Source organism: Aythya fuligula, chromosome 30 (genome assembly GCF_009819795.1).
Source record: "Aythya fuligula isolate bAytFul2 chromosome 30, bAytFul2.pri, whole genome shotgun sequence".
NCBI classification, from domain to species: domain Eukaryota; kingdom Metazoa; phylum Chordata; class Aves; order Anseriformes; family Anatidae; genus Aythya; species Aythya fuligula.
In genome coordinates, this window is record NC_045588.1 from 1 (window position 1) to 22,964 (window position 22,964).

Consider the following 22,964-nt stretch of genomic DNA (forward strand, 5'->3'; position numbering starts at 1 on the left):
GGCCCCGGTCCCGGCCTCTTGAGGCGGCCCCGGCCCCCCCGAGCTCTGTGACCGCAGCGGGGCCTGCCCTGGCGCTGCCCCCCACCCCGGGTGCCCCCCCCGGTGCCCCCCCCCTCCCCGGGTGCCTCCTCCTCCCCCCGATACCCCCAGGCCCCCCCCTCCCCTTGGCGCCCCCTCCTTGGGTGCCCCCCCCCCCGGATACCTCCCCCCCCCGAGTGCCCTCCCCCTTCCCGGGCCCCCCCCCCCGTGCTGACCCCCCCCCGGTGCCCCTTTTTGCCCTGGGACCCCCCTTCCCCCACGTACCCCCCCCTCCAGTTTCCCCCCCTTCCCTCGGGTCCCCCCCCCCCACTCCAGTGCCCCCCCCGGGTGCCCCCCCCTTATTGACCTCCCCCCCCCCCCCCCCCCCCCGTGCCCCCCCCAGCCATGGGCCGCCGCAAGTCGAAGCGGAAGCCCCCCCCCAAGAAGAAGGTGACGGGGACGCTGGAGACGCAGTTCACCTGCCCCTTCTGCAACCACGAGAAGTCCTGCGACGTCAAGATGTGAGCGGGGGGGGGCATTTATGGGCGGGGGGGGGCACAGCTGCGCCCCCCCGCACCCCACTGAGCCCCCCCCCCGTTTTGCAGGGACCGTGCCCGCAACACGGGCGTCATCTCGTGCACCGTGTGCCTGGAGGAGTTCCAGACCCCCATCACCTGTATCCTTACCCCCCCTATGCCCCCCCCGTGGGCCCCCCCGGCCCCCTGACCCCCCCACGGTTCCCCCCCCCCGTTAAAACCTTAACGCCCCCCCCAGACCTGTCGGAGCCCGTGGACGTCTACAGCGACTGGATCGACGCCTGCGAGGCCGCCAACCAGTAGCACCGCGGCCCCCCCGAGTTGTTTTTTTTTTTTGGGGGGGGGGGGACACGGCGACATCCCTGCCCCCCCCCAGCCCTTTTTTTTTTTCTCTATTTTCTTTCCATTTTTTACTTTTTGACCCCTGGCTGGGGAGGGCAGGCAGCACCTTGGGACGCCCCCCAACATTTTGGGAGCCCTCCCCAGCACCTCGGGACCCCCCCAGCATTTTGGGACCCCCCCCAGCAGGGGATGCCCCCCTCGGGCTGGGTGCTGGCTCCGGGGGGGCCGTGGGGTGGGTGGGAGGCGTGGGGGGGGGGGGGGCTGCAAATAAACGCCCAGGTGGGGCCACAGCACTGTCTGGGCGGCTTTGTCACTGCGGGGGGGGGACGGGCGCTGTCGGGGGGGGGTCCCCATCCTCGTCCCTGCTCTGTGTCCCCATCTCACCAGCCCTTTGATGTCACGCTGCCCCCCCCAGTCCCCCAGTGGCCCCCCATGACCCCCCCGGCCCCCCCATCCCTCACTGCCCCCCCCCCGCTTCCCCTCCCTGCCCCCCCCATTCCTCAATGTCCCCCTATCCCCTTGTGTGTCCCCCCCCATGGGCCCCCCATCCCTCAGTGACCCCCCCCTCGTGCCCCCCCCACCTCCCCGTCCCTTTGATATCCCTCTGCCCCCCCGCTATCCCTCACTGTCCCCCTGCCCCCCCCCCCGGTCCCTCAGTGGCCCTCCCCATCCCCCAACCCCCCCCCCAAAGAAAAACAACCCCCCCGCGCCCCCCCCAGCGGAGCCGCCTGCGTTGCGTGTGCCGTTTATTGCTGCCTCCGTGGCTTCACAGGTGTGGGGCAACAGCGGGGGGGGGGGAGCCACTCCTAACGCCCCCCCCCACCCCGAACAAGGGGCTCCCCCTCCCCAGAGCGGGGCGGGGTGGGCGGGGGGGGGTCCCCTGCTCCGAAATCCCCCCCCCCAGCGGCGCGGTGAGGCCGGTGCGTGCGGCGTCCCCCCCGCGGGGACGTGCGGTGGCGGCGAGGGGAAAAAAAACAGGGGATGGAGGGGGGGTCCCTGGGTATGGGGGGGGGGGGTCTCTGGGTATGGGGGGGTCCCGGGGGGGGGGGTCACGGTCCGGGGGGGGCTATTGGGAGTTGTAGAAGCTGTGGTCGAGGCCGTCGAGGCCCAGCAGGCCGGCGTCGCAGTACTTGGGGTCGTAGACCTGGCGCGGCAGCCCGTACACCGTCATGCCCTGCTGCGAGGCGCCCTTGTTGCTGCCCATCTGCAGCCCGATGGTGTGCGTGTCGCACCGCTCCATGCCCAGCGCCGGCTCGAAGATCTGACGCTTGGTGCCCGGCGCCGTCATCCCCGCCTGAAGGGGGGGGGCACAGCACCCGTAGGGACCCCCCCCCGGACCCGGGTTCCACCCCCGGGACCCCCACCTGGACCCGCTTCCCCCCTGCGGGGCAATGATCTACCCCCCTCGCAGCACTCTGTGCCCAAAACCCACTGAAGGATTTGCCTTTCACCCCCAGCGCCGTCATCCCTGCCTGGGGGGGGCGCAACACCCCTAAGGACCCCCCCCGGACCCGGTTTCCACCCCCGGGACCCCCACCTGGACCCATTTCCAGCCCCCTCACAGCACTCCCTGCCCAAAACCCACTCCAAGATCCACCTTTCACCCCCAGCATCATCATCCCTGCCTGGGGGGGGCACAGCACCCATAGGGCCCCCCCCCAGGATTAATTCCGGCCCCCCCCCGGGTTAATTGCCCCCCCGGAGCTCCAGGTACCTGGCTGGCGCCCTTGTTGGTGCCCATCTGCAGGCTGATGGTGGCCTGGTCCAGGGGCTGGTCCGTGCCCAGTTTGGGGTCGTAGAGGTGCCGCCGCGTGCCGTAAGCCGTCATGCCCTGCTGGCTGGCGAACTTGTTGGTGCCCATCTGGGGGGGGGGGGACACATTCATATGTCACTCGGGGGGGCTCTTCGCGTGCCCCCCCACCCCAAAAAACTGTCCTTTCCCCCCCCTCCCCGTCACCTGGAGGCCGATGATGTTCCTGCCCTCGCGCAGCTTCTCGGGGTGGAAGCGCCGCTGCTGCTTCTCGGCGTACTTCACCCCCAGCCCCCCCACGTTGTTCCCCTTCGTCTTGGCCTGCGGAACCCCGGCACATCAGCGCGACCCCCCAGCGGCCCCCCCATTTTCCTCAGCCCCCCCCCCGAACCCCTCATTTCCCTCTTTCCCCCCCCCTTAACCCCCACCGGTGGGGACGGGGCACTCCCCGCAGCGTCTTGTAGGGATTTTGGGGACACCAACCCCCCTGGGGACCCCCAGACCTCCCCCAAATCCCCCTCAGGACCCCCCCAAAGCCCTTTCCACCCCCCCCCCCCGGTGTCGTCCCCCCCATTACCTGGCTGGCAAGGCATATACATGCCCCCCCCAGCCACCCCCTTCCCTCTTTTTTTCCTCCTTATCCCCCACTGGTGAGGACAGGTCCCCCTGGGGACCCCCAGACCCCCCTCAGGACCCCCTCAGGACCCCCCCAAAGCCTTTTCCCACCCCCCCCGTGTCCCCCCCCCGGTACCTGGCTGGCGAGGGCGATGAGGGTGGACTGCACCTGCGTGTGGTTGGTGTTCTCGAACAGGTCGTTGGCCTCGAAGATGTCGTGGGGCTTCACCCCGTAGCGCGTGATGGCCCGCAGGAAGTTCCCGATGTTCTCCAGCTGCCGCAGACACCGACCCCGGGCTTTTTAGGACCCCCCCCTGGGTTTTTATGCTCCCCCCCAGGGCTTTTTTTACCCCCCCCTCACCTTATGCCAGTTCTGCACGGGGTCGTTCACCTTCTGCACCGAGCCGGGCTGCAGCTTGTTGATGAGCCTGGGAGGGGGTCACCATGGGGGGGTCACGGGGGGGGCCGTGACCCCTCAGATAGGGTCGGGGGGTGTTTTTATGGGGGGGGGGGGGGGTCGTACTCGCAGAGGATGACGCCGTCCTTGAGGCCGTCCATGAAGTTGTCCCCGATGCGGCGCCCGGTGGCCCCCTCAATCCAGGCGCGCAGCTCGCGTTCCCGCTGCGGGTCGTACTTCTGTGCCAGCTGGGGGGGTCAAGGGGGGGGGATTATTTAGGGGAGGGGGCACGGGGGATGTCAGCGGGGTCGGGAGGGGTCAGGGGGGGCGTCAGCGGGCATCAGATGGAGGCATGGGGGGCGTTATTGGGGTCGGGGGGAGCATCAGTAGGGTCGGGGGAAGCACAGGGGGCATTATTTGGGGGGGTGGCGTCATTGGGGGGCGTCAGCAGGGTCGGGGGGGTCGTCAAAAGGCATCTGTGGGAGGCATGGGGGGCGTTATTGGAGTCGGGGGGACGTCAGCAGGAGGCATGGGGGGCGTTATTGGGGTCAGGGGGGCGTCAGTAGGGTCGGGGGGGGCACAGGGGGCATCAGTGGGGTCGTGGGGTGTCATTGGGGGGGGCGTCATTGGGGTCAGAGGTACACAGGGGGCGTCATTGGGGTCTGGGGGACATCAGTGGGGGGCGTTATTTCGGGGGATATGGGGCATTATTTCGGGGGGGGCACGGGGGGCGTCACTGGGGTCGGGGGGGCATGGGGAGTGTCAGTGGAGTCGGGGGGGGGGGCACGGGGCTCAGGGACATCACTTGGGGGGGGGAGAAGGGACGTGGGGGACACCCCCGGGATGGGGGGGGTGCAGTCAGAGGCTGTGCCCAGCCCCCTCCTGGGGGGGGGGGGGGGGGGGCGGGTTGGATCCCTCCGGGTGCCCCACGGGGGGGGAGGGCGCACCGAGGGGGGGGGCCCGGCGACGGGCCCGGTGCTGCCGCCCCCCCCCGGCCCTCCGAGCCCTTGCCCATATATAGCCCCGGGGCCGCCGCCGCGCTCCGACGCCTTATAAGGGCTCGCGGCGGGGCCGGGGGGGGGCCCACCGCCCCCCCCGGGCCACCCCCCCCCCCCCCCCCGCCGCTTAACCCTTCCCGACCCCCCCCCGCGGAAGCGGCGGGGGAGGGAAACGGCGCGGACCCCCCCCCCCTTCCCCCTCCCCCCCATTGCCCGTGGGGAAACTGAGGCACGGCTGGGGGGAGGGGGCACGGGGGGGAGTCGTTGGGGTCGGGGGGGGCGTTATTGGGCTCGGGGGGGGGCACAGGGAGCATCATTGGGGTGGGGTGGGGCGTTATTGGGGTCGGAGGGGGCACGGGGGGCGTTATTTGGGGTCGGGGACCTGATTGGGGTCGGGGGGACACGGGGGGGGTTATTTGGGGTCGGGGGTGCGTCACTGGGGTCGGGCCGGGGGTCACGGGGGGCGTCACTCGAGTCCCCCCCCCAGCCCCGTGTCCCCACCCGCGGCCCCGGCAGCACCAGGGACAGCGCCAGCCCCGGAGCAGCCCCGGGAATCCCGGTTCCCCGCCCCCCCCGGGGCCCCCCCAGTCCCCCCCCGGCCCGGTTGGGCCCGGTTGGGCCCGGTTCGGTTCCGCCCACCTTGTTCTTGACCTCGGCCGACAGCCCGTAGGCCGGCCCGCGGTTGAAGTTGGCGTTGGACATCGCCTCGGTTTGCCCGGTTCGGCCCGGTTTAAGCCCGGTTCTGTCCCGGTTCGGCCCGGTTTAAGCCCGGTTCGGTGCCGGTTTAGCCCGGTTTAAGCCCGGTTCAGCCCCGATTCGGTCCGGTTTAAGCCCGGTTCGGTCCCGGTTTCGCTCTGGGCTGTCCCGGTTTGGCCCGGTTCGGCTCGCTTCGGGTCTGCTTGGGTCCCGGTTGGGCTCGCTTCGATTCGGATCGGCTCCGCTTTGGCCCGGTTCGCTCCGGTTCGGCTCCGGTTCGGCCCCGGCTCGGTTCGGCCCGGTTCGGCCCCGCTCGGCTCGGCTCGGCTCGGTTCGCCCCGGTCCCGGTCCCGGTCCCGGTCCCGGCGCCGCCGCCGCCACTTTTAAAAGTCGGTGGCGGGCGCGGGGCCCCCCCCGGCGCGGGGCCGGGCCAGCCAATGGGCGCCTCCCGCCGCGCTGACGTCACCGCGGGGGGGGGGCGATGGCGTCATTTTTTCCACATTTAGCGGGGGGATCCCGGGGGGGGGGGGGGTCCGGGTCTCCCCCCCCACGCCCCCTCCCACCCCCCACCTACCCCCGTCTGTCCGTCCGTCCGTCCGTCTGTCCGTGCCCGCCCCCCCGGGCATCGCCCTGGCCCCCCGTCCATCCGTCCGTCCTCCCCCCGTCCTGTCCGTCTGTCTGTCCGTCTGTCCATCCCCCTGTCGTGTCTGTCCGTCCGTCCGTCCCCTTGTCCTGTCCATCCATCTGTCTGTCCGTCCGTCTGTCCCTCTGTCCATCCCCCTGTCCTGTCTGTCCGTCCATCCCTCCCCCTGCCCTGTCCATGTCTGTCCGTCCCTCTGTCCGTCCGTCTGTCTGTCCGTCCGTCTCTGTCCGTCCATCCATCCCCGTCTCCTGTCCTGTCTGTCCGTCCCTCCCCTTGTCCCGTCCGTCCCTCTGTCCATCCATCCCTCTGTCCGTCCGTCTGTCCGTCCCCCTGTCCGTCTGTCCATCCGCCTAGGCCCTCTCTGTCCGTCTGTCTGTCCCTGTATCCCTCCCCCTGTCCATCCATCCCTCTGTCCCTCCATCTGTCCGTCCGTCTGTCCGTCCGTCCATCCCTCGCTGTCCCTGTGTCAGTTCCTCTGTCCGTCCGTCTGTCCATCCATCTCTGTCCCCCCCCCACGTCCATTCCCCCCCATTCCCGTGTCCATCCCTGCCCCCCCCATCCCGGTGTCCCCCCCACCCCCCCCGGTGCCGTCACCGGATCGGACTCCGCGGGTGGGGGCGGGGCGGGCGCCTCGTCACGGGCGGGGAATGCGCCCCCTCCCCCCCCCGGGACCCCCCCGGGACCCCCCTCCCCGTCCCATCCCCCCCCCGCCCCCCCGGGGGGGTCCCGGTGGGGAGGGGGGGGGGGTCCCATGGGTGGGGGAGGGGCGGCCGTGGGGGGATCCCGGGGGTTGGGGGCCGGGGGGGAAGCCCGGTCCGTGCCCCCCCCGCTCCCGGAGCCGCCGCTTCCATTTATAGCAGCGGCCGCCGCTCTGACGTCACCCTGCTCCCCCTCGTGACGTCACCGCCAGCCTCGGGCCCTGACGTCACGCGGCGGGCCCGCGGCCGTGACGTCACTGCGGCTCCCCGGCCCCTACCATCCCCGCCGGGGCGCGCGCTGTGACGTCACGGGGGAATCCTCCGGAGCCCCGCGCGGGGACTGGCTGCTCTAGGCCACGCCCCCCCGGATCGCCCCGCGGCTGGCCCCGCCCCCCGGATTCCCCAAGGCTGGCCCCGCCCCTCCCCGCCGATTGGCCGCGCCTGGCCCCGCCCCTCGGCGGGATTGGCCGCGCCTGGCCCCGCCCCCTGCCCCGGAAGCGGTTCCCGGTGCCGGGCCCGGGGCGGGCGCCATGAGAATGAGCGGGGCGCGGGGCCTGGCCCGGATCTGGGGGGGCGGCCTCCAGGTGGGGGGCGGGGCACGCAGGGGGCACGGGGGGGGCACGGGGTCACGAGGGGGGTCACGGGGAGGTCACTGGGGAGCCACCAGGGGGGTCACGGAAGGTCACGGGGACACGGGGGGGTTACGGTGGGGTCACGGGAGGGTCATGGGGTCACGGGGGGGGCACCAGGGAGGGACACGGAGGGGGAGGGGCCCGGGGGGGGCATTGGGGGAGGGGACACGGGGGGGACACGGGGTCGGGGGGGGGCACAAGGGGGGGGCACGACCCTGGAGGGGTTGGGGGGGGGCGTGGGGATGGGGGGGGGAGGGGCTGAGCTCCCCCCGCCCCCATTAACTCTCTCTGTGTCCCCCCCCCCTTTCCCTGTCTCCCCCCACCCTGTCCCATCCCCCCCTTCCCCTTGCCCCCCCATCTCCCCCCACCCCCCTACCCCCCCCAGCCCCTCCGCCCCCTCTCCCACCGCCCCAACCCCCCCCCAACCCCCATCCCACACCCCCCCCGTGATGAAGACCACCACGACCACCACCACGACCACCACGAGGACACCCCCCCACCCCCCAGGGGGGGCCCCGCCGCCTTCGATGCTGCCCTGGCCGCCCTGGAACGGGCCCCGGGGGGGCGGCGGGGGCAGCTGGAGCTGGTGGGGGCGGCGCTGGCGGCGATGGCGGCGCTGGGGGCGGCGGGGCAGCGGGAGCCCTACCACCGCCTGCTGCGCCTCCTGCCCCGCGGGCCATGGATCCCGCGGGGGGGGCTCCAGCGCATGCTGCACCCCTTCCCCCGGCAGCAGGAGTGCGGCCTGCAGGTGCTGGAGCAGATGGAGCGATACGGTACGGCTGGGGGGGGCATCGAGTAACCCAAAATGGCATTGTTTCCCCCCAAACCTCATCGTTTCTCCCCCAGATCTCCTGATTTTCCCCCAAACCTTGTTGCAGGCGTGATGCCGGACGCGGAGACGCGCTTCCTGCTGCTGGGGATTTTCGGCCCCCGCAGCCGGCCGGTGCGGAAGTGCCAGCGGATGCTGTACTGGCTGCCCCGGCTGCGCCACGCCGACCCCCACCCGCTGCCCCCCCGCCTGCCCCCCCCCGGCCTCGCTGCTGCCCGTCTGGGGCTGCGCCGCATCGCCAACGACCCCGACGCCCGGCTCACCGTCTACCAGGTGGGGGGGGCACCATGACCCCCCCCCCTTCAGGGGTCACCATTTGCCCCCAGGGCACACGGGGGGGGCACAAGTGGCACCGTGGCCCCCCCAATTTGTGTTTTGGTGCCACCCCCCGCGCTGACCCCAATTTTGCCCCTGCAGCCCCCCTACCCAGCCAGTGGCGCGGATGAGGGCTCGCAGCAGCCCTACATCATCGGTGAGCACGGGGCAGAGGATGAGAATTAAGACACGAGGGGGGCTAATTAAGCCGGGGGGGGGTCACAACCTCTCTAACCCCCCCCCCGTGCCCTCCCAGGCAGTCAGAGCGAGGAGCAGCGCGAGCTGCTGGCCCGGCACGGCCCCGAGCGCCCGGTGTTCGTGGAGGGCCCCTTCCCCCTGTGGCTGCGCAGCACCCGCCTGGAGTACTACGTGCTGCGGGGAGACCCCCTGCCCCCCCACCTGCGGGTGAGCCCCCTGCTCTTTTCTCTGACCTCCCCCCCAGCAGCTGAGCCCCCCCCCATAGGTTTAATCCCCCCCCATACGTCTGAGCCTTTTGAGTACCCCCTCCCCAGACCCCCAGCGCAGCCCCTGGGTGGGCAGGGATGGGGCTGGGCCCTTCCCCATGGCCCCAATTAGGACTCGGTGCCCCCCCCCGTGTCGCTCGCTGCCCCCATGTCCCCCCCCACCCCACAGGACCCCCCCCCCGGACCCCGAACGCAGCCTCTATTACCCCCTCTACCTCGACCTGGACCTGGAGCGCGGCCCCTGGGACGACGACAACTTCGACGTGGACGAAGGTGAGCTGCCGGGGGGGGGCACACCACACCTCTACCCCCCCCATAAAAAAAAAGCCCCCCCCGACCCGTTTCGCCCCCCCGCAGTGGAAGAAGGCCCCGTCTTCGCCCTCTGCATGGCGGGGGCTGGCGACCAGCGCACCCTGGCCAAGTGGCTGGCGGGGCTGCAGGAGACGAACCCGGTCCTGGGGCGCACCCCGGTGCTGTTCCGCCTGGGGGGGGGCACCGCCGCCGCCCCCCCCCAGCCTCCAGACCCCCCCGCCCCCCGCCTGGCCGAGCCCCAGCCCCCCCAGCTCGACCCCCCCGAGCTGGAAGCCCCCCAGGCGCTGCGGGGCGAGGGCTGAGGGGGCCGGGGGGGGGTTCTGGGGGGGGCACCCCCTTCCTGCAGCCCCCGGTTAATAAACGGAGGCGGTGTGGACTGAGAGGTGCCTGATTATTTTGGGGGGGGGGTCGCTGGTTTGGGTGTGGGCTCTTTTGGGGGGGGTCCCTGTTTTTTTGGGGGGGGGCTGTCTGATTTTGGCGTGGGTCCCGGGGCCGGGGGCGGTCGGATAGGGGCACGGAGAAAAGCCCGAGGTACTGGCAGCGCCTCCCGCATGCGCAGTGCCCGCTCATGACGGCGGCCAAGCAAAGCCGGGCGGAAGCGAGGCCGCGCATGCGCGCTACAGGGCAGGGAAGTCAGTCCAGGTGTGTGTATGGGCATCCTGCGCCGCGCGTGCGCGCTAGAGCGCCGCGAAGCCAGGCGGCGGGGAGGTGTGGGCACTGCGGGCGGAAGCGGCGCGCGCCTGATGGCGTCATCAGCACGCGCCGCTGCTCGGGGCGGCGGCGTCGGGCCCGGCATGAGCGCGGCCGAGCGGGGCCCGGAACCGGGCCCGGAACCGGAGCCGGGAGCGGAACCTGAACCGGAGCCGGAACCGGAGCTGGGACCGGAAGCGGAGCTGGAACCGGAGCCGGGAGCGGAACCGGGCGGCCCCGGGCGGGCCCCGGCGGTGGCGGCGGGGGGGGGGCGGAAGGCTCGGGGCCGGCCGCGGCTCACGGAGTCGGACCGGGCCCGGCGCCGCCTGGAGTCCCGCAAGAAGTACGACGTGCGGCGCGTGTACCTGGGCGAGGCGCACGGGCCCTGGGTCGACCTCCGGCGCCGCAGCGGCTGGAGCGACGCCAAGCTGGCGGCCTACCTGCTGGGGCTGGAGAGGGGGCAGCGCAACGGCAGGAGGGGGTGAGCGGGGGGGTGCAGGGGGGGCTCCGGGGACTTGGGGGGGGCACCGGGGGGCGGCGGGGGGCTGGGGCGAGGGGTTGGAGGGGGCCGGGAGGAGGGGGTGAGCGCTGGGGGCCAGGGAGGGGGCTGGGGGGGGGCACCGGGGGCCACCGAGGAGCTTGGGGGGGGCACCTGTCTCCTTCCCAGTTGGAGGGGGGGGGGCGGAGGGATCGGCCCCCATCACTTCCCCGGCTGGATCGAGGGGGTGTCCAGCTGGGGGGGGGGGGCTGCTCCCTATACTTCCCCCCCCCCCAATCCATTTTTTTCCCTTCTCCCCAGCAAGCCGTGGGAGCAGATCCCGAAAAAACCCAAACGCAAGAAAAGTGAGTACAGAGGGGGGGGGGCTATCCACCCGGGGGGGGGTCAGGCAGCTTCCTAACCCCCCCCCCCGGTGCCTGTGGCCCCCCCCAGGGCGGCGGCGCAACGTGAACTGCCTGCGGCACGCGGTGATCTGGTACGAGGACCACCGGCAGCGCTGCCCCTACGAGCCGCGCCTGGCGGAGCTGGAGCCGGCGGTGGGGCTGTCCACCACGGCCGTGTGGCAGTGCGAGCGCGGCCACCGCTACTTCCAGGACCTGCACTGCCCCCTGCCCCCCCCCCGGCCCTCCGACGACGACGCCTCCGAGGCAGACAGCGACGGCGGGGGTGGGTTTGGGGGGGGATCGGGGGTGTTTGGGGGGTGTTTGGGAGGGGATGGGGTCAGCAGGGGGAGATGGTGGGGCAGGGATTTGGGGCTGGGGGTGCTGGGGGGGCTGGGGGGGGGGCAGCAGTGGGATGCCCATTTATGTTGTTTTTTTTTGGGGGGGGGATTCAGGCATGCCATTATTTGGGGGGGAGGTTGGGGGGTCAGTTTTGGTGGGGGGGCACTCAGTGCACCCCTCTGCCCCCCTCCCCCTCACCTTTTTTCTCCCCCCCCCAGCAGCTCCCGGCAGCTCTTCCTCCTCATCCTCCTCCTCCTCCCCCCCCCCCTCCAGGGGCTGCAGCTCGGGCTCGGAGGCACCCCCGAGGGGGGCCCCATCAGCACGGGGGGGGGGCACGGCGGTCGTGGCCCCCCCCGCAGGCCCTGGCCCCCCCGGGGGGGCTGCGGAGGGGCAGGGGGCGGCGGTGGAGGCGGTGGTCTGCGTCCCCCTGCCCCTCCCCCTGCGCCTGGGGGGGGGCCGGGGGTCTCTGGCTGAGGGGGGGGCGCCCGCCCTGCTTCAGGGGGGGGCCCCTGCGCTGCTCCAAGCCCCCCCCCTCCTCCAGGCCCCCCCTTTGCTCCAGGCCCCCCCCCCTGCTGCAAGCCCCCCCCCTCCTCATCCTGGCCGGCCCCGGCTACGAGGCGCTGGAGGGGCTGCAGCTGGGCGTGGGGGGGGGCCAGGAGCTGCCCTGCGCCCTGCTGGAGGGGGGGGGCCCCTTCCCCGCGCCCCCCCCGGGACCCCCCCTCACTAAAACAGGTACGGGAAGAGGCTTTAGGGTGATATTTTTGGAGGGGGGCACTCCGTGTCCCCCCCTCACCCCCTCTTTGTGGCGCCGCAGAGGAGGACGAGGCGGGGGGGGTGAAGCAGGAGGACGCGTCCCCCCCCCCAGCAGCGGCCGAGCCCCCCCCGCGGCCCCCTTCGGCCCCCCCCCGACAGCCCCCCAGCCCCCCCCCAGCGGAGGACCCCGAGGGCGGCGACATCTCGGCCATCATCTACGAGATCCCCAGGGAGCCCGAGAGGTGGGGGGGGGCGGTTTGGGGGGGTTTTGGGGGTTTTTGGGGGGTTTTCTGGGGTTTGGGTGGTTGGGGAGTTTCTTGGGGTTTGGGTCTTCTTCTTGGCTTTGATGTCTTTCCTTGGGGTTTGGGGGTATTTCTTGAGTTTTTGGGGCTTTTCTTGTTTTTTCTTGGGGGCTTTTGTTTATTTTCGGGGTTTTGGGAGCTTCTTGGGGAGCTTTTGAGTTTTTTGGGGGGCGATTTCTGTTTCCCATGGCCATGGGGTGGGGGTGGGGGGCTCAGATCCTTTGCAGGACTGCTGTGTCTTTGCGTGCTCCCCCCGATTCCCACCCCCCCCCCAGCATCTCCGTGCCCCCCCCCAGGCGGCGACGAAGCCGGCGCGGCCGCACCCCGGACCCCGAGGGGCTCCCGGACCCCATCCCCTGCCCCTACGCGGGCTGCGGGCAGGTCTACGTCGCCCTCAGCAGCTTCCAGGTACCCCCCCGCACCCCGTAGCCCCCCCGTTTTTATTCTCCGTGCCCCCCCCTCGTTATTTTGCCCCCCCAGAACCACGTCCGGCTGGCTCACCGCCGGGGCCGCGCGCAGCAGTGCCCCCAGCCCGGCTGTGGGAAGCGCTTCCAGCTGGCCGCCCGCCTGCGCCGCCACATGCTCAGCCACAACGGTGAGCCCCCCCCCGGCCCCCCCGGCCCCCCCACGACACCGAGGGGACCCTAAATTCCTTCCCCCCCCCCCCCAAAAATAAAACTAGGCGTGCGGGATTTCACCTGCGAGAGCTGCGGCAAGGCCTTCAAGCGCAAGAACCACCTGGAGGTGCACCGGCGGACACACACGGGGGAGACCCCCCTGCAGTGAGTAACGTGTTGGGGGGGGGGCTTGGGGGCTTTTTTTTTAATGGGGGGGGGCCCGCAGCCCCCCCCTGACGCCCCCCCCTCGCTCTCAGGTGCGAGGTGTGCGGGTACCGCTGCCGCCAGCGCGCCTCCCTCACCTGGCACATGCGGCGCCACGCGCTCAAGAGCCGCCCCGAGCCCCGGGGGACGTAGTTTTTTTTTGGGGGGGGGGGGCCACAGGGGGGGGGGGGGCACCCCAAGAGGCCCCCCCTCACCCCCCAGCCTGGCCTCAGCTCCCTCGAGTACAAAACCCCCGTTTTTGTACAAAACAACAGCGGGGGGGGAATTTTTCCTCCCCACTGGGGAGGGGGGGGCATGCGCACCCTGTGCTCCCCCCCCCAAAAATATGCAGGGGGCCCCCCCTCAAAAAAAAAATACACGGGGGGGGCTCACCCCGCCCCCCGCACAGCTCCAAGCACTGGCTTGGTGCCCCCCCCCCCCCCCTTACCCCCCCCACGTTCTCTTTATTTATTTCCCCAATGTTTCTGTGTCCCCCACCCCCGCGGGGTAAATGGGGGGGGGGGGCGGGAGGTTGTGCCTGGCCCCCCCCCCAAAAAAAAACCCCACCCCGTTCAATTAAAGCGATCACTTTTAATTAGCGCCTCGTGCCCTTGATTTCTTTTAGGGGGGGTGATGAAAGCAGAGGGGGGGGGGTTGTTGGGCCTGGGGGGGGGTTGTTAGGTGAGGGGGAGGGCGTTTTGAGGCGGGGGGGCGGCAGCGTTGTTCCCCCCCCCCACCTTTCCATGGCCCTGTCCCGGTGCTGGCGCTGTCCCCGGTGCTGAAGGCGGCGGCTCCGCCCCCCCCCCGGCCCCCCCGCCCCGGCTCCTTGGGGAGCCCCCGGCTGGGGGGGGGGGAATGGGGGGGAAGGGGGGGCCCCTCCCCTCTCGGCGGCCAATGGGCTTCGGGGGGGGGGGGCTGGGAGGGGCGGGGGGGGAGGGAGCTGATGGGGGGGGTCCGATGGGGTGGGGGGGGCTCATGGGGTTGGGCACACGTGGGGGGGGGGTCGGGGCTGAACCATTTATTGGAGGGGGGGGGGGAGGCGCGGCCCGAACCATCACCGGGGGGGGGTCGGGGCCGCGCCCACCGCCGCCTTCGTTTTGGGGGGGCCCCGGGGGGGCCCCGCCCCCCCGCCCCGCCCCGCGGCCGCCCAAGGACGTTTTAAGAACGCCGGGGCCGCTCCGAAGCCGCCGCGCCCCGAGCCCCCCCCCCCGTGCCCCCCCCGGTACCCCCCCCTCCCCCCTTACATCTCCCCCACCATCGCTGGGCAGCGCGGGGGGGTCCGGCCCCGCCCCCGCCCGGAGCCCCCCGGAGCCCCGCGACAATGGTGACGGTAGGAAAATGGGGGGGGGGCGAGGGGGGGCACGGCCGGGACCCCCCCGCCATCATCCTTCACCCCCCCCGTCCCCCAGCATCCCCAGCCCCCCCCATCCCGGTCCCTGGACCCCACCCCGTGCCCCCCCCCACGCCCCCTCCTCACCCCCCCCCCGGAGGTGACACGCATGGGGGGGGGCTGTGGGGGGGGCACGCGTGTGACACATACGGGGGGGTTCGGGGGGGGACACGTGGAGCCGCTGCGGTTTGCACACGCGTGGGCGGGGGGGGGGGCCGCGTGGGGCCTGTTCCTGGGGGGGGGGGGGGGCGCACGTTGCTGCCCCCCCCTCCCCCCGGCCGTGCAAACCCCGTTTTTTTTTTGAGCTCCTTTCCTCCTTTTTGCCTTTTCTGCTCCCGATTTTCTCCCTCCCCCCTTTTCATCCCCTGCCCCTCCCCGTGCCCCCCCCAGCCGGTGTCTGGCAGCCCCGGGTGCCCCGTCCCCGGCCACAAAGCGCCATTGTCCCCTGCCGGGGGCGGGCGGGGGGGGGGCTGTGCACAAAGGGGTTTTATCCCGGGGGGGGGGGCAGACCCCGGCATCCCCATGCCCCCTGTGCTCCGTGTCACCCCCCCATGTCCCTGTTCCCTGCGTCCCGGTGGTGGCGGTGGTGGCATCACGGTGACACCGGTGCTGTCGGTGGCATCCCGGTGACGCCCGTCCCTGCATCCCAGTGCCACCGGTGGCGTCCTGGTGGTGTGATGGTGGTGGCATCCTGGTGATACTGGTGACACCGGTGGTGGTGTCGGTGACGTCCTGGTGACACTGGTGGCGGCCCGGTGGTGGCATCCCGGTGACACCAGTGGTGTCCCGGTGGTGGTGGCGTCCTGGTGACACCAGTGGCGTCCCGGTGGTGGTGGTGTCCTGGTGACACCGGTGGCGGCGGTGGTGGCACCCCGGTGACACCCGTCCCCGTCCCGCTCAGATCCTGAGCACGGTGGAGGCGCAGGCTCCGGGCGCGGCGGGGCCGTCGGGCTGCAGCCCCGTTCCCGTGGCCTTGCCGGCGGCGGCGGTGGCGCTGCCCAACGGGGGGGTCCCCGGGGGCCCCCCCGCAGCCGACGACAGCAAAACCAACCTGATCGTCAACTACCTGCCCCAGAGCATGAGCCAGGACGAGCTGCGCAGCCTCTTCGGCAGCCTCGGGGACATCGAGTCCTGCAAGCTCGTCCGCGACAAGGTCACCGGTACGGGACACCGGGGGACGGGGACGGGGGTGGGACACCGGGGGGACGGGGGACGGGGCGGACGTCCCCTGGGGGTCTCAGGGTGCGTGGATGGGGTCATGGGGGCGGCACTGGGACCCTCTGGGTTGGGGTGATGGGATGTGGGACGGGGTGGACGTCCCCGGGGACCTTGACGAGGATGGGAACGTGGATGGGGTCGCGGGGACAGGACCCCGTTCATTGGGCGCACTCTGCGGGGAACACAGGGGCTGGGGGACAGGGACGGGGCCGTCCCCAGTGCTGGGGGTGCCCCCCCCGGTCCCTGACCCCCCCCAAACCCAAAGGGCAGAGCCTGGGGTACGGTTTTGTCAACTACGTGGAGGCCGGCGACGCCGACAAGGCCATCAGCACCCTCAACGGCCTCAAGCTGCAGACCAAGACCATCAAGGTGCCATGGGGGGGGGTGGGTGGGGGTAGGGACGTGTTTTTTTTTTGGGGGGGGGGTCCCCAGGTCCCTGGGGGCTGACGCCCGCCCTAGGTGTCCTACGCGCGGCCCAGCTCGGCCTCGATCCGCGACGCCAACCTGTACGTGAGCGGGCTGCCCCGCGCCGTGGGGCAGAGGGAGCTGGAGCAGCTCTTCGGGCGCTTCGGCCGCATCATCACCTCCCGAATCCTCGTGGACCAGGGCACCGGTGCGCACGGGGACGGGGACAGGGATGGGGGGGGGGCATTGTCGAGGGGGGGACACGGGACAAATGCCTGGGTTCCTGTGGGGTGAGGGGGGCAGGCACCTGGGGTCCCCAAAACCTGGGTCCCAATGGGGTGGGGTCCCTAAAAACCTGGGTCCCCAAATGCCTGGGTCCCCATGGGGTAGCATTGGGGGGGGGGAGGGGGGGTCACCCTCCTTGTGTGCCTGAGCCCCCGGCGGGGGTGTCAGCAGGGTCCATGGGGGGGGGCGGCTGGGGTCCCACGGCTGGGTCTTGGGGGGGGGGGTCACTGCTGGGGGGGGGGTCCCTGCTGTCGGGGGAGTGGTCCCTGATGTTGCGGGGGGGTCCCTGCTGTTGGGGGGGGGTCCCAGGTGTTGGGGGGGGGTCCCTGATGTTGGGGGGGGTCACTGCTGCTGGGAGGGAGGTGGTCCCTGCTGTCGGAGGGGGGTGTCTCTGGGTGGGGGGTGTCTCTCCTTTTGGACGGGGGGGTCTCAGGGCTCCTGCCCCCCCCCACAGGCGTCTCGCGGGGGGTGGGCTTCATCCGCTTCGACAAGCGGGCGGAGGCGGAGGAGGCCGTGCGGGGGCTGCACGGGCAGAAGCCCCTGGGGGGCTCCGAGCCCCTGACGGTCAAGTTCGCCACCAGCCCCGGCCACAAGCTGGGGGGGGCGGGGGGGGCCCTGCTCGGCCTCTGCCCCGGCGCCCGCCGCTACAGCGCCCTGCACCACCCCCCCCAGCGCTTCCGGTGAGCCCCGGGGGGGGCAATGGGGTGGGGGGGGGGCACCTATGGGATATGGGGGGGGCACCCCTTGGGGCTTGTGGGGGGCGGCATGGGGCATGGGGTGGGGGAAGGTTGGGGAGCGGGTGGCATGGGGGGGGGGGGGACACCCGTGGGAGGGGGCACCCCCGGGATTTGGGGGCACCACTGGGATTTGGGGATGCCGCTGGGACGTGGGGGGGCACCCTTGGGACGTGGGGGGCACCCCTGGGATGTGGGGGCACCCCCGGGACCCCCCCCCCCCAACAATTTCACCCCTTGCAGGCTTGACAACTTGCTGAACGTCGCCTACAGCGTGAAGAGGTAACGCCCCCCGCCGCCCTTCTGCCCCCCTACCCCCAAAAAACCCTCCTGCCCCCCCCCCCCCATATTCAGCTCTGCACCCCCAAGGGCTCGGGAGCCCTGTGGGAGAGGAGCCTCGTACTGGGGGTCCCTGATACTGGGGGGGTTCCCTGCTACTGGGAGGGGGGGCCTGGCTCCGTGTGTGTGTTGGGGGGGGTGTCCACACCCCATACCACCCCCCCCTTTTATCCCCACCCCCACCCCATCACCACCACCCCCCCCCAGGTTCTCCCCGCTGGCCATCGAGGCGGTGCCGGGCTTTTCGGGGGGGGTGGGCGGCCTGTCCCCCCCCGTGCCCCCCCCCCCCAGCTGTGGGGGGGGCGGGTGGTGCATCTTCGTCTACAACCTGGCCCCCGAGGCGGACGAGAGCGTCCTGTGGCAGCTCTTCGGGCCCTTCGGCGCCGTCACGGCCGTGCGCGTGGTGCGGGACCCGGCCACCGCCAAGGGCCGCGGCTTCGGCTTCGTCACCATGCCGGCCTACCAGGAGGCCGCCGTGGCCATCGCCAGCCTCAACGGCTACCGGCTGGGCGAGCGCGTGCTGCAGGTCTCCTTCAAGACCAGCAAGCAGCACAAGGCCTGAGGGGACCCCCCGAGCCCCCCCCGAGCCCACCCGATCCACTGGGACCCCCACCCCAGCTGGAGGAGTGCACCCTGTCCCCGAGGGCAGCACCCATGGGTGGCCCTGGAGGGTGTGGGGACGTTGGGGGCACCCTAAAGACTGGAGCCCCCCCTCATGAGCCCCCCCCCAGCTGGAGGAGCCCCCGACCCCCCCCCAGAAGCTGGAGGAGCCCCCCCCTCGAGGGCAGCACCCCTGGGTGCCAGTGCAGGGACACTGGGGGGGGGGTGGCATCCCCCACCCCCTCGACACCCAGAGACCCCCCCCCAGGACCAAAGAAGAGCCACCCCCCCCCCCCGACTCCCCCCCCCCGACTCCCCCCCCCCTTTTGGCACTCCCGGGGGCTGCACGTGTTGGGGGCGTCTCCCCTTGGCGCACGAGGCCACGCCCCCTCTCTTAAGCCACGCCCCGCGCCCCTAAGCCACGCCCCCACACCTCAACTCCGCCTGGGTTTGCCTTCGCCCCCAAGGGCTGGAGGCCACGCCCCCATATCTGGAGGCCACACCCCCAGGTCTGGAGGCCACGCCCCCAGGACCGAGCGGCGTCGGGGGCCTCGGGTTCGAGTCCCGGCTCCGTCCATCGACTCCGGGGTGGGGGGGGGGGCCGGGGGCGAACCCCCCCAAATGGGGCAACCCCCCCCCAATTCGGCTCCTCCCGTCTCCAAACGGGTGCGAAGCGGGGGGGGGTGCCCCAGATTGCCCCCCTCCCACTTAGGTCGGGGGGGGAGGTGGTGTCTGCGCTCTCGTCTCTTCAGAGCCCTTTTTTGTCCCTTTTTTGATTGGGGGGGGGAGCGGGGAGGGGCCTCGTTTTTTATTGATAAGGCGAAAGAACAAATATTAACGAATCGCTGCAGTGACGGGAGCGGTTAAAGGTCGAGAAGAGGCTGGGGCAGCGACCGGGGCCGTCCCCGGTGTGACAGACACAAAACCATCTATTTTTGTAAGAGAAGAAAAAAAAAAAAAGACTAAAAAAAAAAAAGAAAAACAAACAAAACAAAACAAAACAAAAAAATCCCCAACCTTCCCCCAGATCCATCCCTCTGTCGGGGTGTGGGGGGGTCTGGCCCTCACGGGGCCTCGCATGGGCCCCGCTGCCCCTGAGCCCCTGCACCCCCAGGAGGCGGGGGGGGGCGGGCTGGGAATTTCCCTTTTTCCCCCCCAAAAAAAACCCTCTCCATGCACAGGGATTTTGTTGCTCGCCCTCCCCGGATCCCTGGGGCTTTTGCCCGGCTGGTTCTGGCGTCCTGGGCGATGACCGGGGCAGAACCGACCCCCCCCGGCCCCCCCCGCTATTATTATTGTCGTTCTCATTACGGTTACCCTTAATTACTGCCGTTGCGCTCTCAGTTATTTCCCCTCCTCCGTCGGGACCCTTTTCGCTTTTTGCTGCTTTCCGTTCCTATTCTGTTCCTATTTATTTCCCGTTCTGCGCCCCCCCCCCCATGTCCCCCCCCGCTCCCCTTTGCGTTGCGTCGCGCCCCTCCGCAGCTCCCTGTTGCTTTTTGCCCCCCCCCGTCCCAGGATGTTTTACCCGTGTCCCCCCCCAAAAAAATCGCTGTGGGGTCGAGCCCGGTGACCCCCCCCACACACCCCAAGGGTGGGGCAGGGAAGGGGGGGGTAGGGGGCCGAGGGCCCCCCCACCTCAGTAGCAATAAGACCTGCAGCCCCCCCGGGGGGGCTCTGCGCGGGGCTGGGGGCTGCGTTTGTGTTATTAGGATATTTATTGCGTTAATATTAATGTTATTACGATATTTATTGCGTTTTGGGGGGGGGGGGGGGGGCACAAAATGAGGAGAAAACACGCGGGTTGGGGGAAAGGCCCCTCCCTGAGCAAGCCCCCCCCCCCTCCCTGGCCTGCCCCGTTCCCCCATATTGGACTCTTTGTACTTTTCATGGCAGAAATAATAAAAATATGGAAAAAAAAAGTGAATAATTGGGAAAGTGGCCGTTATGGGGGGGGGGGCACTGCGGGCCCTGTGGCGCTGCTGCCACCTGCCGGCCGGAAGCCGGAAGTGCAGCGCCCGGCTCCGCGCGTGCGCAGAGGCGCCGCTGAGGCTGCCCGTGCACAGCTCCCGCCAAAAGCCACGAGCCGGGGGGCGCGCCGTCTCCGGACGCGGTGCGCCACTCAGTGGCGCCCTCGTGTGGACATGAGGGGAAGTGCAGGGGGGCGCCGGGGAATCCCAGGGGACTGCACCCAGTAGGGGGGGCACTGGGGGGGGACGAGACACTGGGGACACTGGGGGGCATTAGGGACATGGGGGACGTTGGGGTAAGAGGGACAGGAGCTGGTGGGACATGAGGGGGACACTGGGGGCACCAGCCACAGGCGCTGGGACATGGGGGACACTCAGGGGGGGCACTGGGGGCACTGGGGGCATGGGGGGGGCATTAGGATTTGGTGACAGTGGGGACCCGTGGGTGTCATCGTGATGGGGCACTTGGAGATGGGGGGGCCTTGGGGACATGGGGGGGACCTTGGGGACACGGGGGGGGGGCACTGGTGCCACCCGCCCCCGCGGTGACGTCCCCGGCCTTGGTGTCACCGGGGAGACGGCGGCCTTGGGGCCACCCACGCGGGGGGGGGACACCCTTGGGGACAGCCCTGGTGTCCCCTTTTGTCCCTGTCACCCCCCCATGGCGCCGCTCCGGACCCCCCCGCTGCTGCTGCTGCTGCTGCTGCTCCCCGGGGGGGGGCCCGCAGGTGGGGAGGGGGCCAATGGGGGGGGGCAGGGAGGGGACCGGGGGGGGTTGTGGCCGGGGGGGGGGGACACGGAGGGGACCCCCCTCAGGTGTCACCTCCCGCAGGACCCCCCCCGGGCTGGCCCTGGGGAGGCGCCGAGGATCCGGGGGGGGCCCCGAGCCCCCCGAGGCTGCGCTGCAATGGGGAGAGAGCGGGGGTGAGTGGGGGGGCACTGGGGGGTAATTGGGAGGCACTGGGGGGAGAAATGGGGGGGAACTGGGAGCACTGGGGGGCACTGGTGGGGAACTGGGGCACTGGGGTGCACTGGGTGGTAACTGGGAGCACTGGGGGGGCACTGAGGTGGAACTGGGAGCACTAGGGGGCACTGGTGGGGAACTGGGGGCACTGGGGTGCACTGGGTGGTAACTGGGAGCACTGGGGGGGGGCACTGAGGCGGAACTGGGAGCACTGTGGGGCACTGGGGGGTAACTGGGAGGCACCGGGGGGGACATGGTGGTAACTGGGAGGAACTGGGGGGCACTGGGAGGGCACTGGGAGCACTGGGGGGGGACACTGAGGGGGAACTGGTCGCACTGGGGGGGCACTGGGCAGTAACTGGTGGCACTGGGGGCCCAGCCCCGCTGCCCCCCCCGGCTCCGCCTGGACGTTTCGGCCTCCCCCGAGTTCCCGCCCGCCCCGGGGCCGCGCGCGGTGCCCGCGGGAGCGCGCGTCTTCGTGCAGGTGGGGGGGGGCCGGAGAGGGGCGGGGGGGGGGGCGTGCCCCTGGGTTCTGACCCCTCCCCCCGATCCCCCCCCCAAGTGATCCCCCCCCCAAGTGCCCCCCCCCAATGACCCCCCCCCGGTAACCCCCCCCAGTGACCCACCCTCCATTGACCCCCCCCGGTAACCCCCCCCCCCCCATTGACGCCCCCCCATTGACCCCCCCCGGTAACCCCCCCCAGTGACCCACCCTCCATTGACCCTCCCCGGTAACCCCCCCCCAGTGCCCCCCCCCCCATTGACCCCCCCCGATAACACCCCCCCCCCATTGACCCCCCCCCATTGACGCCCCCCCATTGACCCCCCCCGGTAACCCCCCCCAGTGCCCCCCCCCCATTGACCCCCCCCGATAACACCCCCCCCCCATTGACGCCCCCCCCATTGACCCCCCCCATTGACGCCCCCCCATTGACCCCCCCGTGCCCCCCCCCAGATCTCCCTGTCCCGCGCCCCCCCCGGGCTCGGCTTCTCGCTCCGCCGCTGTTCGGTGTCTCCGCGCTCAGCCCCCGGGGGGGGTCCCGGGGCCGCCCCTCGGCCGCTCGTGGTGCTGCGGGGGGGCTGCGGGGGGGCGGCCGGGGGGGGCCCGGTTGGGGGGGGGTCCCGGCGGCGGCTGCTGCTCTCGTTCCGCCTCCCCCCCCGCTTCGCCGAGCCCCTGCAGTTCCTCCACTGCCGCCTCCGCCTCTGCCGCACCGGGGCCGCCGGAGCCGCCGGGACCGGGCTGCCCGCGGTAAGGGGGGGGGAACGGGAATGGGGGGGGCACCGGGACTGGGGGGGGGCAGAGGGGACTGGGGGGGGGCAGAGGGGCACGGGGGGGGGCACCGGGAATGGGGGGGGCACAAGGGACTGGGGGGGGGCACCGGGAATGCGGGGGGGGCAAAGGGGCACGGGGGGGCATTGGGAGTTGGGATGGGATTTAAATGGACTGGGGGGGTGTTACTGGGACCGGGGGGGCACCGGGAATGGGGGGGGGCAGAGGGGCATGGGGGTGGGCAGAGGGACACGGAGGGGAGCACCGGGACCGGGGGGGGGCAGAGGGGCACGGGGGGCTACCGGGACTGGGGGGGGCACTGGGAGTTGGGATGGGATTTAAATGGGACCGGGGGGGGGGGGGTCCCGGTGCGGGGGGGCGGTGCCGGCAGCCCCCCGCCCCCCGCCGTGTCCCGGCAGTGCCGCGCGGAGCCGTGTCCCCGCCGAGGGGGCGGAGCCTCGGGGTCAGGCCCCGCCCCCCGGCCCCGCTCCGGCCCCGCCCCCTCGCGCGCGCTGCGCACCGTGAGCCGCCCGATCGTGGTGACGCTCGGAGCCGCCGGCACCGCCCCCCCCGGTGCGACCCCCCCCAGTGACCCCCCAGTGACCCCCCCCAGTTGGGACCCCCCCCGGGACCCCCCAGTGACCCCCCCGGGACTCCCCCCCAATTGGGACCCCCCCCAGGAACCCCTCCCACAATGGGACCCCACCCCAAAACCCCCCCCCAACAACGGGACCCCCCGGGACCCCCTCACAATAAC

General features: G+C 71.8%; 5 protein-coding genes across 5 annotated transcripts; 4 read left to right on the forward strand and 1 right to left on the reverse strand.

The window, feature by feature from the left end:
* The first annotated feature begins 423 nt into the window (after positions 1-423).
* On the forward strand, positions 424-889 carry ELOF1 (elongation factor 1 homolog). The gene is made up of 3 exons (XM_032205014.1): positions 424-539; positions 624-694; positions 793-889. Exons 1-3 carry the CDS (start codon positions 424-426, stop codon positions 855-857), a joined length of 252 nt encoding a protein of 83 aa, XP_032060905.1. The 3' UTR covers positions 858-889.
* Positions 890-1,946: 1,057 nt separating this feature from the next.
* Positions 1,947-5,647, reverse strand: CNN1 (calponin 1). The gene is made up of 7 exons (XM_032205003.1): positions 5,296-5,647; positions 3,785-3,906; positions 3,623-3,689; positions 3,398-3,535; positions 2,854-2,967; positions 2,611-2,757; positions 1,947-2,190 (listed from the first exon to the last, which is right to left on the reverse strand). Exons 1-7 carry the CDS (start codon positions 5,356-5,358, stop codon positions 1,963-1,965), a joined length of 879 nt encoding a protein of 292 aa, XP_032060894.1. The 5' UTR covers positions 5,359-5,647; the 3' UTR covers positions 1,947-1,962.
* Positions 5,648-7,914: 2,267 nt separating this feature from the next.
* On the forward strand, positions 7,915-9,451 carry ECSIT (ECSIT signaling integrator; the record flags this gene model as incomplete). The annotated part of the gene is made up of 6 exons (XM_032205005.1): positions 7,915-8,098; positions 8,204-8,427; positions 8,572-8,626; positions 8,726-8,870; positions 9,103-9,206; positions 9,291-9,451. Coding segments are annotated over exons 1-6 (855 nt in total), but the record flags the coding sequence as incomplete, so codon positions are not given.
* Positions 9,452-10,039: 588 nt separating this feature from the next.
* On the forward strand, positions 10,040-13,631 carry ZNF653 (zinc finger protein 653). The gene is made up of 11 exons (XM_032204938.1): positions 10,040-10,416; positions 10,735-10,778; positions 10,867-11,100; positions 11,375-11,669; positions 11,716-11,888; positions 11,971-12,151; positions 12,508-12,619; positions 12,692-12,806; positions 12,894-12,993; positions 13,086-13,150; positions 13,546-13,631. Exons 1-11 carry the CDS (start codon positions 10,040-10,042, stop codon positions 13,629-13,631), a joined length of 1,782 nt encoding a protein of 593 aa, XP_032060829.1.
* Positions 13,632-14,338: 707 nt separating this feature from the next.
* ELAVL3 (ELAV like RNA binding protein 3) lies at positions 14,339-18,152 on the forward strand. Its single transcript, XM_032204993.1, has 7 exons — positions 14,339-14,362; positions 15,324-15,582; positions 15,906-16,009; positions 16,100-16,253; positions 16,785-17,010; positions 17,308-17,346; positions 17,611-18,152. Exons 1-7 carry the CDS (start codon positions 14,354-14,356, stop codon positions 17,963-17,965), a joined length of 1,146 nt encoding a protein of 381 aa, XP_032060884.1. The 5' UTR covers positions 14,339-14,353; the 3' UTR covers positions 17,966-18,152.
* Positions 18,153-22,964: the final 4,812 nt, after the last annotated feature.

Excerpts from the sequence above, each read along its gene's own strand:
- ELOF1 (XM_032205014.1), top strand. The coding sequence starts at position 424 with ATGGGCCGCCGCAAGTCGAAGCGGAAGCCCCCCCCCAAGAAGAAGGTG. Across the intron at positions 540-623 it reads AAGTCCTGCGACGTCAAGAT|GGACCGTGCCCGCAACACGG; the intron begins GTGAGCGGGGGG and ends CCCGTTTTGCAG. Across the intron at positions 695-792 it reads GTTCCAGACCCCCATCACCT|ACCTGTCGGAGCCCGTGGAC; the intron begins GTATCCTTACCC and ends CGCCCCCCCCAG.
- CNN1 (XM_032205003.1), bottom strand. The coding sequence starts at position 5,358 with ATGTCCAACGCCAACTTCAACCGCGGGCCGGCCTACGGGCTGTCGGCC. Across the intron at positions 2,968-3,397 it reads TCATCGCCCTCGCCAGCCAG|GCCAAGACGAAGGGGAACAA; the intron begins GTACCGGGGGGG and ends GGGGTTCCGCAG. Across the intron at positions 2,191-2,610 it reads CCAACAAGGGCGCCAGCCAG|GCGGGGATGACGGCGCCGGG; the intron begins GTACCTGGAGCT and ends CCCCCCCTTCAG.
- ZNF653 (XM_032204938.1), top strand. The coding sequence starts at position 10,040 with ATGAGCGCGGCCGAGCGGGGCCCGGAACCGGGCCCGGAACCGGAGCCG. Across the intron at positions 10,779-10,866 it reads AAAACCCAAACGCAAGAAAA|GGCGGCGGCGCAACGTGAAC; the intron begins GTGAGTACAGAG and ends GGCCCCCCCCAG. Across the intron at positions 11,101-11,374 it reads GGCAGACAGCGACGGCGGGG|CAGCTCCCGGCAGCTCTTCC; the intron begins GTGGGTTTGGGG and ends TCCCCCCCCCAG.
- ELAVL3 (XM_032204993.1), top strand. Across the intron at positions 15,583-15,905 it reads CGTCCGCGACAAGGTCACCG|GGCAGAGCCTGGGGTACGGT; the intron begins GTACGGGACACC and ends CCAAACCCAAAG. Across the intron at positions 16,254-16,784 it reads CCTCGTGGACCAGGGCACCG|GCGTCTCGCGGGGGGTGGGC; the intron begins GTGCGCACGGGG and ends CCCCCCCCACAG.